The sequence below is a fragment of the Perna viridis genome, chromosome 6 (genome assembly GCF_037379345.1).
Source record: "Perna viridis isolate PV_CMFRI_1.1 ecotype Kerala chromosome 6, ASM3737934v1, whole genome shotgun sequence".
Taxonomy (NCBI): domain Eukaryota; kingdom Metazoa; phylum Mollusca; class Bivalvia; order Mytilida; family Mytilidae; genus Perna; species Perna viridis.
In genome coordinates, this window is record NC_142450.1 from 1516131 (window position 1) to 1529456 (window position 13326).

The 13326-nt window shown below is 32.8% G+C and overlaps 1 protein-coding gene across 1 annotated transcript in view; it reads right to left on the reverse strand.

Annotated features, from left to right (window-relative positions):
* Positions 1-330: 330 nt before the first annotated feature.
* Positions 331-13326, reverse strand: part of LOC148613175 (putative ATP-dependent RNA helicase DDX10) — a 33354-nt gene continuing 20358 nt past the window's right edge. Inside the window, exons 10-18 of the mRNA XM_088586381.1 lie at positions 12157-12241; positions 9906-10007; positions 9266-9353; positions 6916-7004; positions 4949-5462; positions 3972-4130; positions 1979-2038; positions 1036-1184; positions 331-538 (exon numbers count right to left, since the gene is read on the reverse strand). Of these exons, the coding sequence (XP_088442507.1) occupies positions 346-538; positions 1036-1184; positions 1979-2038; positions 3972-4130; positions 4949-5462; positions 6916-7004; positions 9266-9353; positions 9906-10007; positions 12157-12241 (1439 nt within the window). The 3' untranslated portion in view covers positions 331-345. The remainder of the gene's footprint in view (positions 539-1035; positions 1185-1978; positions 2039-3971; positions 4131-4948; positions 5463-6915; positions 7005-9265; positions 9354-9905; positions 10008-12156; positions 12242-13326) is intronic.

Genomic DNA, 13326 nt, shown 5'->3' on the forward strand with positions numbered 1-13326 from the left:
CCTTTTACCTTTTCATAAAATTTTCACTCATTTCAATACACTTGTCATGACCAGGTTTTATCAAAGTTGTCAAATTTGCCAAATCAGTTATAGGGGTTCTTACGAAAGTATAATCAAACTATTAAATAAAACGCAATACAAAAAAATCACTGCATTTTCTGACTCATAATATCTTAACCAAGAATGCTTATCAAGCCATGTTGGATTAAAACCCCTACATGGTAATTATACAGCCGTTCAAAATTACTTAATATTTTCAAGTTTTAGCAGTTGAAGTTTATGGAACAGGCATGCAGACAGCAATAAAAATAGAAAAAACGGGCAAAACAATTTGTTCATGCTTTTTTATCCTTTTAATAATTTAAGAGCCAGTTCTTCATCTCCTGCAATATTTAATCCAGTATCCAAGGTAACAGAATTGTCACTTTCTGAATCGCTCTCCTCATCTATCCCATCATCACTATTTTCCGAATCTTTGTCCATTTCATCACTCTCTTCATCTTCATCTTCATCATCAAGTCTTGCCCTTTTCCTTGGACTGAAACAGAAAAAAAAACATTCTATGAAATACTGCTTACAGCATACAAAGATGATGCTCAGGGGCAAGACTGACAACCCAGATTCCACTAAAAACCTTGGAGCATGGATCAGGTGCACTGGTAGGGTAAGCACCCTCTGCTTTTCTTCCAACATCATATAAGTTGCTCAAAAGATATTTAATTACTTTACTTGACTATGCACTGCTTTTAAGATTTTAGGGTACACAGAAAGGGATTATCAAAATCAGTGATTTTGCCAAAAAATGTAAAAAAATAAATAAAAACCAGTTTTTACAAAATGAACATCTGACTGAAACCAATATATTTAATATGTTCATCTTTTAAATGGTTATTATGAATAATACAAGTACAGCCTTGTAATTTGCCTGCCATGTAGTTAAAAAAAACAACATTCAAGGAAACGTTTTTATCATGAATTATTTCCCCATTCCTACAAAAATAACACTTTTAATTGTCTTGAGTAATGCTCCCTTACCTCATTTCATTATCACTTTCACCTTGATCTTCACTTTCATGTTCAGAGTCATCATTTTCCTTCCCATAATACTTGTCTGGGTCAGGTAATTCATCAATGATCTTGTCTGTATCAACCTCTCCCTCAAATTGTATACCTTCCTCCTCTTCCTTTAAACAATTAAATAACAACGAGTAAGCTCATTGAGTGATACTCCAACCACCTTCAACAACAGATAAAACACTCGAGATGTGAGCTCACTAAGTAATACCCTTCCCTCCTACACAATTGGTGAAAGACTTGAAAAGTAAGCTCACTGAATAATACCCTTCCTTCCTTCACAATTGGTGAAAGACTTGAAAAGTAAGCTCACAGAGTGATGTCTTTCCCTCCTTCAAAACTGGTAAAGCACTTCAGATGTGAGATCACCAAGTGATACCCCAACCACCTTCACAACAGGTGACACACTTGAGATGTGAGCTCACTGAGTAGTGAGTAATAACCTTCCCTCCTTCACAACAGATAAAACACCTGAGATGTGAGCTCAATGAGTGATACCCTTCTATCAAGTAAAACACTTGAGATGGTTTATCCTACTTTAAAAACATCTAGCATGTCTACATATAATTTCATACCTTTATATTAAGTTTCATAAATATCAACTGCACAGTTTAGGAGGAGTTGAACTTACAATAATACATGAATAGATAATTTTTGTATAACCACATAAAGCACTTAAATTGGACTATCTCCCGTTGAATACATCTAACATCAAGCATGACAACAACATTCATGTTTCAAACTCAGAAAAAAACTTCAGCCAGTCCTGAAATGAAATTTTGAATTTTGCTAAACAGCCTGTATAAAAATCTAAAAATGTTATTCCTTCCTGCAGGAAATGAATAGTTAACCAGAAGGGCTGGCTGATTTGTGAAACTTTTTCTTTCACTTTTCATTAACTTACATCTTCATCCTTCCTTTTCTTCTTTTCTCTCATCTTTTCCTTCTTCTTTATTCTTTCCTCCTGAAAAAAAACCAAATGAATTCAAGGGACATTCCTCTTTCTCAAAAAATTATTGCAATGTTTATGTTATTGTAAAAATGTCTGAGTAATAATTGCAAAATGTCTGTGTACTAATTAAAACCAGCAATATTGAAATAAAACAATTATTCTTGAAGTAACCAAAACTAAAATAAAATTTTAGTTTGTAATTATAAATGCTGAATGTAAAAACTTTGATCAATTATACTTTATTTTTCACAAGAAATTACTGATTCATATTTTTTTAAAATTTAGTTAGCAAATAAAATGGTTTAAGGTTGGGGCAAAAAAATAAGGTCAGTCAGTCTGTAAACAGATATAGTTTTATTTCTTGGCCTTAGAGATGAAACAATAATTCTGAAGTATGAACAACTCATTCATGTGTACTTACTATAGTTTAATGTACATAGATTTAAATACCAAATCATTCTGCTATGAAACCGGAAAAAAATAAGAGGTGTGTCACAAAACTTATTCCTACCAGTGATGTTCTTTTTTATTAAACCCCTTATTTAAAACAAATTATTTTATTCTTTAGTCAGTTTAACATACATTAATAAGTGTAAAATAAATTGTAATTCAATATGTCACACTGTTATTGTCTTTTGTGATGACATTATTTAAACAATCAACATACACCTCCAAAAAGTTTGTCAAGTTTACACCAGAGTTTACACCACAGTTTACACCAGAGTTTATGTTCAGTCTCTACACAGCCTACTAATTTTCATAAAATTTCTGAGATTTGTTTCTAACTTTTCTACTATTAAAAAAATAAATTGATAAAGACTAGAAAGCAGACAAAGCCTATATATGCATAGATATCCAATTATGACTTAAATTTGGAGAAACTAATTTTTCCATATCTTAGTAGAGATTCAAAGGATTTCTCCACTCTTGATTGTAATATTATATGATTCAACATGCTCCCTAAGACTCAACATGTCCAATGTTAAAATATGATAATCTTGAGTGAAGAGTAATCCTGATATAACAAAGGCGAAATTCTATATAACATTCAATGTACAGCTCCATTTAAAAATCATGCAGATTGATTCATCATTTTTATTTTAACTAGCATTCCTAGGGAAAAACAGAGATTACTTTAAGTATTGATTGAAACCATGAAATGTTTTCCCCTAGGAATGCTGTTCATAATTGAATAAATTCTGACTGGTTACAGTGAAAAATGGTGAGTTTTGATGGGAAAATTTCCTGTATTTTTTCATAGTAAATAAATAATATCTAACTTAACTCAACTTTCAATGACATATCAATGAAATATAATTAATTACCAGTCAATATAAAATTCAGACACTGCCTGTAGTGGTAGAGGTGAAATATGGTGTAGAAAAACCCAGTGATGCTTTTTAAGTCTACTTATACTGCAGTGTTCCAGGATTTTACTTTCCTGTCACATGCTGCAAGTGTAACTTTGATGTGGGAACATTGATTATTATGCCCCACTTTCCTTTTGGAAAATAGAAGAAAGCTTGAATTTTTTAAAGGATTTGTTAAAATTGGAAAGTTAATCAGCAATTAGAGTTTTCAATGTGGATACAAAAAAATTTGACGAATCCTAGAACACTGCCCTAATGATAGTTCTTTCTGTATTCAGATCTTGTATTTTTGAGAAAACTGTACCTTTATCTCCCACTAGAACCAGCTAAATGAAACCTTATCAAGAACAATAACTCTTGCAAACTGCCAATTTCATACACAGTCTATATATTTCTTATCACATTAGTGCAAACTATAAACTAAAACTGGTCATGTGATCTGTTTTGAATTTGAAATTAATGTGATTTGTTGGGTTTTGACACGTATGAATCACCTCCTGTCTGTTTTTCACAAAGACTGCTACTTTAAATAAAGTTATTTACAAGAAGAATGTTTTAAACATCAGTCTACTTACCTTATGTTTTTGCTTAATTCTTTCTCTGAACAGCTGCTTATCAAATTTATCCTCCTCAATCATCCGTTGTTTAGCAACCTGAATGTTTATTCCCCCCTCATCATCATCATCTTCAAAAGACTTCTTCACAGCGGCAGTTTTCATCTTATCTTCTAATGCCTATACAAAATTTGAAGGAGATAATTCATTGGTGAATTTTTTTTTAAATATACATATAAAATAAAATAGGAGGTGCACAAGGAAATGCAATAAAGATTTTGTGAAAATTTCATTTCCAATTCTATTCAGTGGTGTAGGGGGGAGTAATGGGTAAAAGATGGATCCCCCGTATTCATTAATGACAAAGACCATGTTTTGTGAAACTTCAAAACTGATTAGAATCAAACATGTCAAAGTGCATAGTGGGAATATGTAATAAAGATTCTGTAAAAGTTTCATATTAAAATCCTTTTAGTAGTGTAGAGGGAAAAACTGAAAAAAGATGAGTCTCCCTCTGCCTAACAGACGGAAGGAAGGGACTTGGAGGAAAGGAAGGAAGGATAGCGCCGTATAATAGCCATTTTTTATATTTACCAAATGCAAGCCTAGTCATTTTAGAAAGTTTTTCAAAGGGACATAACCCACAAACATCCGACAACCTGGTTGGCAGTCTCATTGGGGAAAGGGAAAACAGTTAACATTTTTATTGGTTTCACTACAGTAATTGCCAGAATGATTTGAAATAATAAGTTACTTATAAGTATCCAAGTCCTTATGGTAGCTCCAATAAATTGAATACTTGAAGTCTACAGCTGTCCATATCTCTAATTTGACAGTAAACCAGACTGTCAGGTTACAAAAATGTAGAAAGTTACTTCCCTTTGCTTAAAATCTTAAAAGGATTATTCTGGATTTCCCAATTTGGAATAAGGTCTATTGGTGACACGTTAAAAAAATCACAGAACTAAATAACACACTCTCCTGTAGATAGTACAAACCTCTCCTTCTTCATCAAACTGTATCTTTGTATTCACTGTCAAATTTTTCTTCATCAGTTTTTTGGCAACAGCTGCCTTTGTCAAGGGCTTTTTCTTTTTCTCTATCTTACTTTCAGATGAACTTTCATCAGAACTGTTCTCTAATTCAACTCTTTTGACTGTAAACAAATCATCATCCCAATCATCTTCATCATTAAAATTTACTTCCCTATTAGGTCTATTTTTAGTCACTTTGGTATCTTCAGATGATTCACTTTCACTTTGTTGTTCATTATCTGATTCATCACTGTCTGAAACACTATTTTCTGATTCACTGCCTGAGACTGTTGCTATTTTTGGCCTTAGTTTACTTTCACTTTCCAATTCTGAATAGTTCTCACTTTCACTTTCACTTCCACTGTCAGTTTTTACTTTCTTTTTTAATTTCAATTCTATTTTTGCTGCTTTCTCTTCTAATCTTTTCTGATCTCTTTTCATAAATCGGACTTTAGGTGCAATGGCTAAACCAAGAGATCTGAAAATTAACTAACATTATAATATAAGGCAGGTGTAAAATGTATAGGTAGGAAAAGCCAGAGAACCAGATGAAATGGTACTGTACTTATATTTCATACAATGAGGAAGACACAAAATTGAATTGTTAGCAAAACAAAATCTATTGTACCTTTTAAACATACAAGAAAGTTAAGGGAAAATACATGTACAATCCTGCTACAAGTCCCAAGTCAGGTAAAAATTTACACGACAGAGCTAATTCATGTACAATCCTGTGGCATGTCAAGGGGCCACACCCCCCTCCCAAAAAAACAACTTTATTTATTTTTAGTCTGTTCTTTTTTTAAATTTTATTATTGATTCATTATGAAAATCCCTGAATGCATTTGTCAATCAGATATCAGACACCTCTTACTGTTTTAGCGTTTTAAGGGTCAAATGGGCCACACCTCAAAAAAATTGTTATCTGAATTTGGACATGTTTCATTAAATTTAAAATTTTATGCTATAATATGCAAATATAGTCAAAACCAGTTGTTGTGTCCATAATGAATAGTAAGTCCCTGTGCTTAAGTGTATGGAAAACTAATATTGTGTTCACACTTGCCACTACTGTTCAGGCTTTGACCACTGGGGTTGTATCATGCTGCATTTGTCAAAGCTCTTTATTTAGGTGATGTATAATGGAAATTTTCATAACATATTCCTCAGCCTTTGAGAGACTACTTAAATATTGGTATATTACTTATTATAACCCACTTTAAAGAAAGATGGGTACATGTATACTGTTTTAGTCATTCTGTCGGTAACCAGATTTTTTAACACTTTCCTCAGAACCTACTGATCATAGCCACTTGATATTTGGTATGCAGCCTCAGCTAGTGGTCCTATACCACACACACCAATTTCAATCCTGTCTCACAACTACTTCCTATTTACTGACTCAGCTTGTTTTCAAACATATTTGATCAAATATAAAATTGTTTGCAGTCTTATTAAAACCACAAGGGGAAACTGTTAACAGGAAGTGGATGAAAGACATACCTGAAATAGGGAGGCACAATACAAGTCATTATGAATAAGCAATGCACCAAATATTTAAGCATTCCCTAAAAAGTGTATCAGACAGACTGAGGGATGGAAGGATAAGCTGGGTTATAAAAACAAACTGAACTCATGAATTAACAAAACAGTTGAGAAACAACCTGAGGAATCATTAAAACTTGTCAGTAATGATTACAGTACATCACCGGCTCATGTCACATAATCAAATGTTTTTGATGGAACTTTTTCCAAATTCAACACATTATTTGGTTAAAACAAGTCAAAAAATTATAACCATGACACTGGATCCACACCTTTGACGGTGTACAGTTCAGGAATTCCAAAGCAGACCCTGAGATTTCATGGAAGAAATTGATTTCCATCAAAACAGCTCTCTTTTTCACATCATTTCTACAATTAACTCCTACCTTGAGTATTCCTCTATATTCAGCTTGTGGACATTAAACACTGTCTTGTCACTCATCAGGAAAACAGACCTCAAGTAACCAAGGAAAGCCTACAAAATATGGGTCAATATAAGTAGGTTTAAATAGGTCACTGTCAGGGAAACAGATCTCAAGTAACCAAGGAAACCCTATACAATAATATGGGTCAAGGTAAGTAGGTTAAAATAGGTCACTATCGGGAAAGTAGATCTCAAGTAACAAAGGAAAGTCTACAAAATATGGATTCTTTCAATTCTTGCTCTTGGTTCCATTGATTAATCTTGCAATGAATGTGTTCATAGGTGGATTAAAAGGAGGGAAGGGGACTTAAAATGTATTAGAAAAAAAAATGTAATGTGCCACACACAGCCTGGATCTTCCAAGGCCCTTTTCTCAACTGTTTATTCGTAAGATTTTAGAAAATTTTCTGTATTTACATCAATGCCATTTTTTTTTTTATGTTATCAAAGCTGCATTAGCTGCATTACTTGTTCAGTTCTGATTCTACTGAATTTTGCTGATAAGTTTGTAGTAATCCAATTGAAACAATAAAGGCCAATAATACCTACAGAATATTTATTGTAAAAACAACATTTTTTCAATCAAAGATGATCGATAGCTCTGATCTTATTATGTTTTGCCATTACTTCCAAAGATTGCCGACAGAAAAATCACATGGGTTAATAATACTGTAACCTTGGTAAAAATATAACAATAACAAATACACAGGTGAACAAGTGTCTTATTTACATTTTGTTTCATCTATTTCTTGATTAGTTTTCAAATAAATAATGACAATTATTGACCATATTTGTGCCACATTATATCACAATACGTAAACCTCAAAAGGATCCTAGCGTTATATTCAAACTTTTTTCTTTTAGGGCTTGAGTCCGTCAGTCTTCCTTGCCGCTAATTTACCACTTTCAGGCTTTGCTATCAGATCTGTTTTTAAGAACTGACCCCTAAAGCACATGCACAGATTAAGGTCACCAGAAGTTACATACCTACAAATTTATCTAGGTTGATTTTTTTATCTTGCAAGACAATAAATGTATCGACACCTATTTCATGTATTTAACACATTTTATTTGTGAATATCAAATGATTATACAGGAAAAGTACAATTAAATATAAATAATTCAAAGTTAAGGTATATTTCAACAGAAACAAAAATTTATACAAAAATTACAGCTAATGCAGCTTCAAGCTATACTGCTATCCATAAAGTAGTCTTAAAATAACTGAAAAAAAAATCAATGTGAGGCATATGAGGCATTTAGACAATTTTTTGACACAGTAAATGACCTTTTTTTTTTTAAGGAAAACTCAGTTTTTTATAGGTAGTTTTCTGACTTTTTACTTCCATTTGAGATTTATCCTGCAACTAAGTTTTCTACAATACAAATAAAGGGTGTCAAATATAAACACAAATCATTATTCCTCCACTACATAATATTGTCTCTTTGTTACCTTTTCTGTTATGAGCAACGTCAAAAACAGGAGACAGGCAACAAGTTTAAAGGTGCCCTTGTCAATCTCAAAATATTGGTGAACAAAATTTTGGACAAATTCTGCATGTTTTATTTATGTGGTTGCAGGACATAAACACTGCTGAAATTATCATTACATTTATTTGTATTTACTTCTAAACAGTCAGATTGGGGAACCCTTGTGATCTGACTGTTCCTAATGCTCGTCAAATAGATTTGACATTTTCTGGCAATACATAGATATTGTATGTTTATGGGACTTAGAAATAAAAGATGTGGGACAACCAGAGGTTTAAATTTACTTTCAAGGGCTTAAAGTCCTGAACTTTGAAATCAATGGCCTGCTAGTGGAATACTAAAAGTCCTCAATATTATGTTAGTGGAAAGAGCTGGAGGTCCAGAAACTAGGTATGTGATATAAAAAAAGTCCTGTGTAAGAAATTGAGGGTCCAAGAACTTGGTATATGATATCAAAAAGGTCCTGGGTAAGAACTAAAGGTCCTGGACCACCACTAATTTGAATCCATGCACAACTGTTTCATTTGTGTGAAAAAAAACTATTTCTTCTGTCATCTGTTTTATCCTTTTTCACTGTAAGTCCTGTTTTCTGGATTTAATTTATACTTATTCTCTGAGCCTGAAGACTGAACTAATCCTCTGAGTCATACCTTTCAGACTGAACTAAAACTCTGAGTACTACCTTTCAGACTGACTCACCCTCTGATCTACCCCTTTCAAACTTTACTTACTGAGACAGACCATTCACACTTTCTCACCCTCTGAGCCATACCTTTCAGATATTCTTACCCTCCGAGCCATACTTTTTAGATTTTACTTACCCTCTGAGCCATATCTTTAAGACTAGGATCTGCCGCACAGTTAGATTCAAGCTTAGGCTGTATACTTCTTAGTTTATTTGGATTTACTCTGAAAACAAAATCAAAGAACTTTGCTACTTAGAAGTATTTAGAAACACTTTATGCATGTCTTCAGCATTACATTTGCCAGGACAAATTCTCCTTAAGCATGTTGAGAAGATATGTGTATGACGATAACAAACAATGGAAGAGCCAATGAAGTACATAAAACCAATCAAATAAGAACTATTTTCCAAAATCAAATTAGAAAATAAAAATGACAAATATTAAAATATCGCCGGCATACAATTTTTCTTTTTTGATGATAGCCATAAAAATGTACAATGCCTAAGATGATTGATTGACTGTACTTTGACATCGTGCAGCAGGTATCGCATACAGAACAGTATGTCAAATGAACTGCATTATACTAGAGAGCATACTAAGCTAGATTGTAAATGTGCTAGCTCACAGAAGCAACAGCTTGTAGGTAAACATGCTACAATACTTATTCTGACTCCAAGCAAAGTCATAACCACTCCACCTTCTAAATGAATATGTAGAGGTTTCAAACCAATGACATCATACACAGGATATGTCAATGACAGTTGATAAAACTAACTTAATGTTTTCTATAGGGATCTTTTTATCTCTGAGGTGTTGTACCATGGCCTCTTCCTCTGAGGGTAACAATAGTAGTAAAGCTTCTCCTCCCTTCTCATATCTATAAAATAAAATTAAAGGATTAACAATCATTTTACTCTTTTTTTGTTGTTGACATAATGCATTATCCATAGATACCATTTGAGGCTTTAATATTTCCATTGTAATCATAATGTAATCATAGATAATCAGAATTACAGGGTATTTTGAATTGTTAAATTGTTATTGATTAAATTAAATAACATGTAATAAGATTTTTGACTGATTACTGATTACTATGATTACTTGAAGAAATATAATCAATTACAGCTGATTAACGATAACAATTACAATTACCCCATCTCTGCCCCCACTCATACAAGAAGTTGATATTGGAGAGCAACAAATATTGTTAACAGCTTATGTCCCATCTATGTAAAGCAAAACACCAAATTTGAAATAAATCAATCCATTAGAAGCAAAGATTTTTGTGATGAAATTTTCTCTATCATTCCAAATAGTGAAAAATGGCTGAGTCCCACGAAACAGGAAGTTGACATTAGACAGCATCCAAAGTCATTTACAACTTATTCCTTGTCTATCTAAAGCCACACACCAAATTTGAAATCAATCCATCCATCAGAATCGGAGATGACTGTGATACAAATTTGAAAAGATGGACTGATAGACAGACAAGGTGATTCCAATATACCATCCAGTGGTTGAGTTGGGGTATAATTTAAATTCACTGTAGTCTTTAGGCCCAAAAACTTTTTTTACTTAAAATAATTCAAAATGCCTAATTGATTTTGTCTTCAAAGTGTCAGCAAATATTGTGTTAAGCAGATATTAACACCTCAAGGTAAGTTGAATTCCACTTCGAAAGAGTACATGAAAACTTCCCACCAAATTTGTTCAATATTTTTCTGCTATACCTTAACAGAAAAAAGCATCACACAGTACAGCATGATACAACCCCAGTGGTCGAACCCTGAACAGTTAGGACAAGTGTGGACATACTAACAATTCATTATGGACACATCAAGTGGTATGGACACTATATTGCACAAAATTTGAAATTCAAATAAAAAATTTCAAAATTAGCCAAAAAAACTCAAATCTTTTGTTGGGTGTGGCCCCTTATAACTGGAAAACTGTAAAAGATTCTGAAATCTGATTAGATTTGCAAATCAGACAAAAATTTTAAAAAGTCAATGAATTGGGGGTGTTGCAACTTTGACAAATCAAAATTGAAAGAAAAACAAAGCTTCTACATGGGTTTTAATAAAACACTTTTTTTACTCTTTTTGGTCCCATTTTCTAAAACGGTAGGAGCCAGAAACTGCAAATAAATCAGAAACTTCCTTTAGAAGTCAGTAAAATCATATCAAAATTTCATAAAAATTTCATAAAAATTGGTCAACCACAACTTAAGTTATTGCACAGAAAGGATGTGTCCCTTGAAAATGACAACAACTAAACTGCGCCGTAACATTATCTGACTGCAAAATTAAAAAAAAAAACCTTATGATTTTACTTGTTTCTAGGAAAACAAATATTGCATGGATAATTTAAAAGATTCCCAAACAGAGATAAACCAATAATAGGGTTTTACAACTTATGTAAGCGATACTGATGAATTTTTATAGGAAGATTGAGCATCTCATATATATGTGCATAAGGAAATATAATTATTGTCTGAGGCCTCCAAATGTATATAATCCAAATTTTTAAAAATTTACTTAATACATCAACACTACAGTAATTTACACATCAAATCAGACTGCATGATGTTTAGACAGAGTTGTAGTAAAGTTAAAAATGTGAATGACTGGCAATTATTTTGATAAAAAAATATCAACCTTTATAGAGGTATATGAAATATTTTATTAAAACAATTGCCTATTGACTACATTACTCACTAATCAATAATAATTAATGTATGTACATTATATATGTATTTGCTGGTGGGCAAATTGATTTTACAATCACTTACTCCCTGAGAGTGGGGGAGGGGGAGAGTAACAAATGTTTCATAGAAATTTTGACCCTTTTACAGTCTACAACTTCAGAAGTTCTATATTTATCACGACTCCACGACTCCACGACTGTCAAATCAACGTAGTCTATTACATATAAATCATTCATTTGCAGGTGAACTAAATACCATTGATACTTTTGAGGAATTTTTATGTGATTTGTTTCCTTAAAACACTCTTGTACACTCCTACCTTGCAGTCCTGCCAGCTCTGTGTATGTAAGTATTTGCATCTTCAGGACAGTCCATCTGTATTACCCAATTCACAGCAGGAAAATCTGAAGTGTGAACAAATTTCAGTTAAGCTGACTAAAACAATAAAAAGTGAGCAATGCTCACCAACTTGCTACCCACAATCCCTTACTTGACAGCATGCACCATTTGTCCCAAATTGATTCAGATTAAAATCTAAAATAGGAGGTGAAAAATGGAAACAGTTACATGCAATTAACATTGGTTTCATTAAATACCATTCAGTGGCGTACTGAAGGAGGAGTAACAGATAAGAGTTGGGTCCCCCTTGTTCCCATATTTTGCTACATGAACCCCCCAAATTGATTCAAATCAAAATCTGAAAGAGAAGGTACACAATGGCAACATATGACTAACATTCTGTATAAATTTCATTCAATTCTATTTTGTGGTTTAGGAGGGCTGACAGTTATTATATTCCTTCATGCACATCTACATACTATACAAATCCTCCCTATGTAATTTCATCAAAATCCCTTGAGTCGTTAAGGAGGAGTTGTGCATACGAGGTTTTAACTTGCAAAACCCTTAGTTTGGATTTACTCCCTTTGGAGTCTTCTAACAGTAATTATATTCTTCATGTATACCTACATATCATACCCAACCTTCCTTTAATATTTTATCAAAATCCCCTGAGCGGTTTAAGAGAAGTTGCCCTCTCAAGAAATGTAGACAGATGGACGAACAGACAGACAGATGAGGTGCTTCCCGTATACTCCCCCCCAAAAAAACTTTGTTTGCGGGGGGTATAGTAAATCAACATTTTATTTTTCATTAAAAATAGTAAATTTAAAAGCAAAGTAAATTAAATGTCTGAATTTATATCATATTGTCATTTTGTTTTAAAGTGACATACTGGAACAAACCAATATGTAAAATTAATTAACTGATCATTGATAAGATGATGTAAGATAGAAGCAATCACTGATTCAAAGCATCGGTCTGATGGATCCATGACTGATCGGAAACAGATCGATGACCGATGAACGATCACACTTGTAGTTGCATAGATTGGTTCAGGTACAGTACCAATAAACTATTGAGAACTTTAACTCTTACCTACTGTGGCTGTTAATTCATACCTCTTGAGACTGCTAACTCTTACCTACTG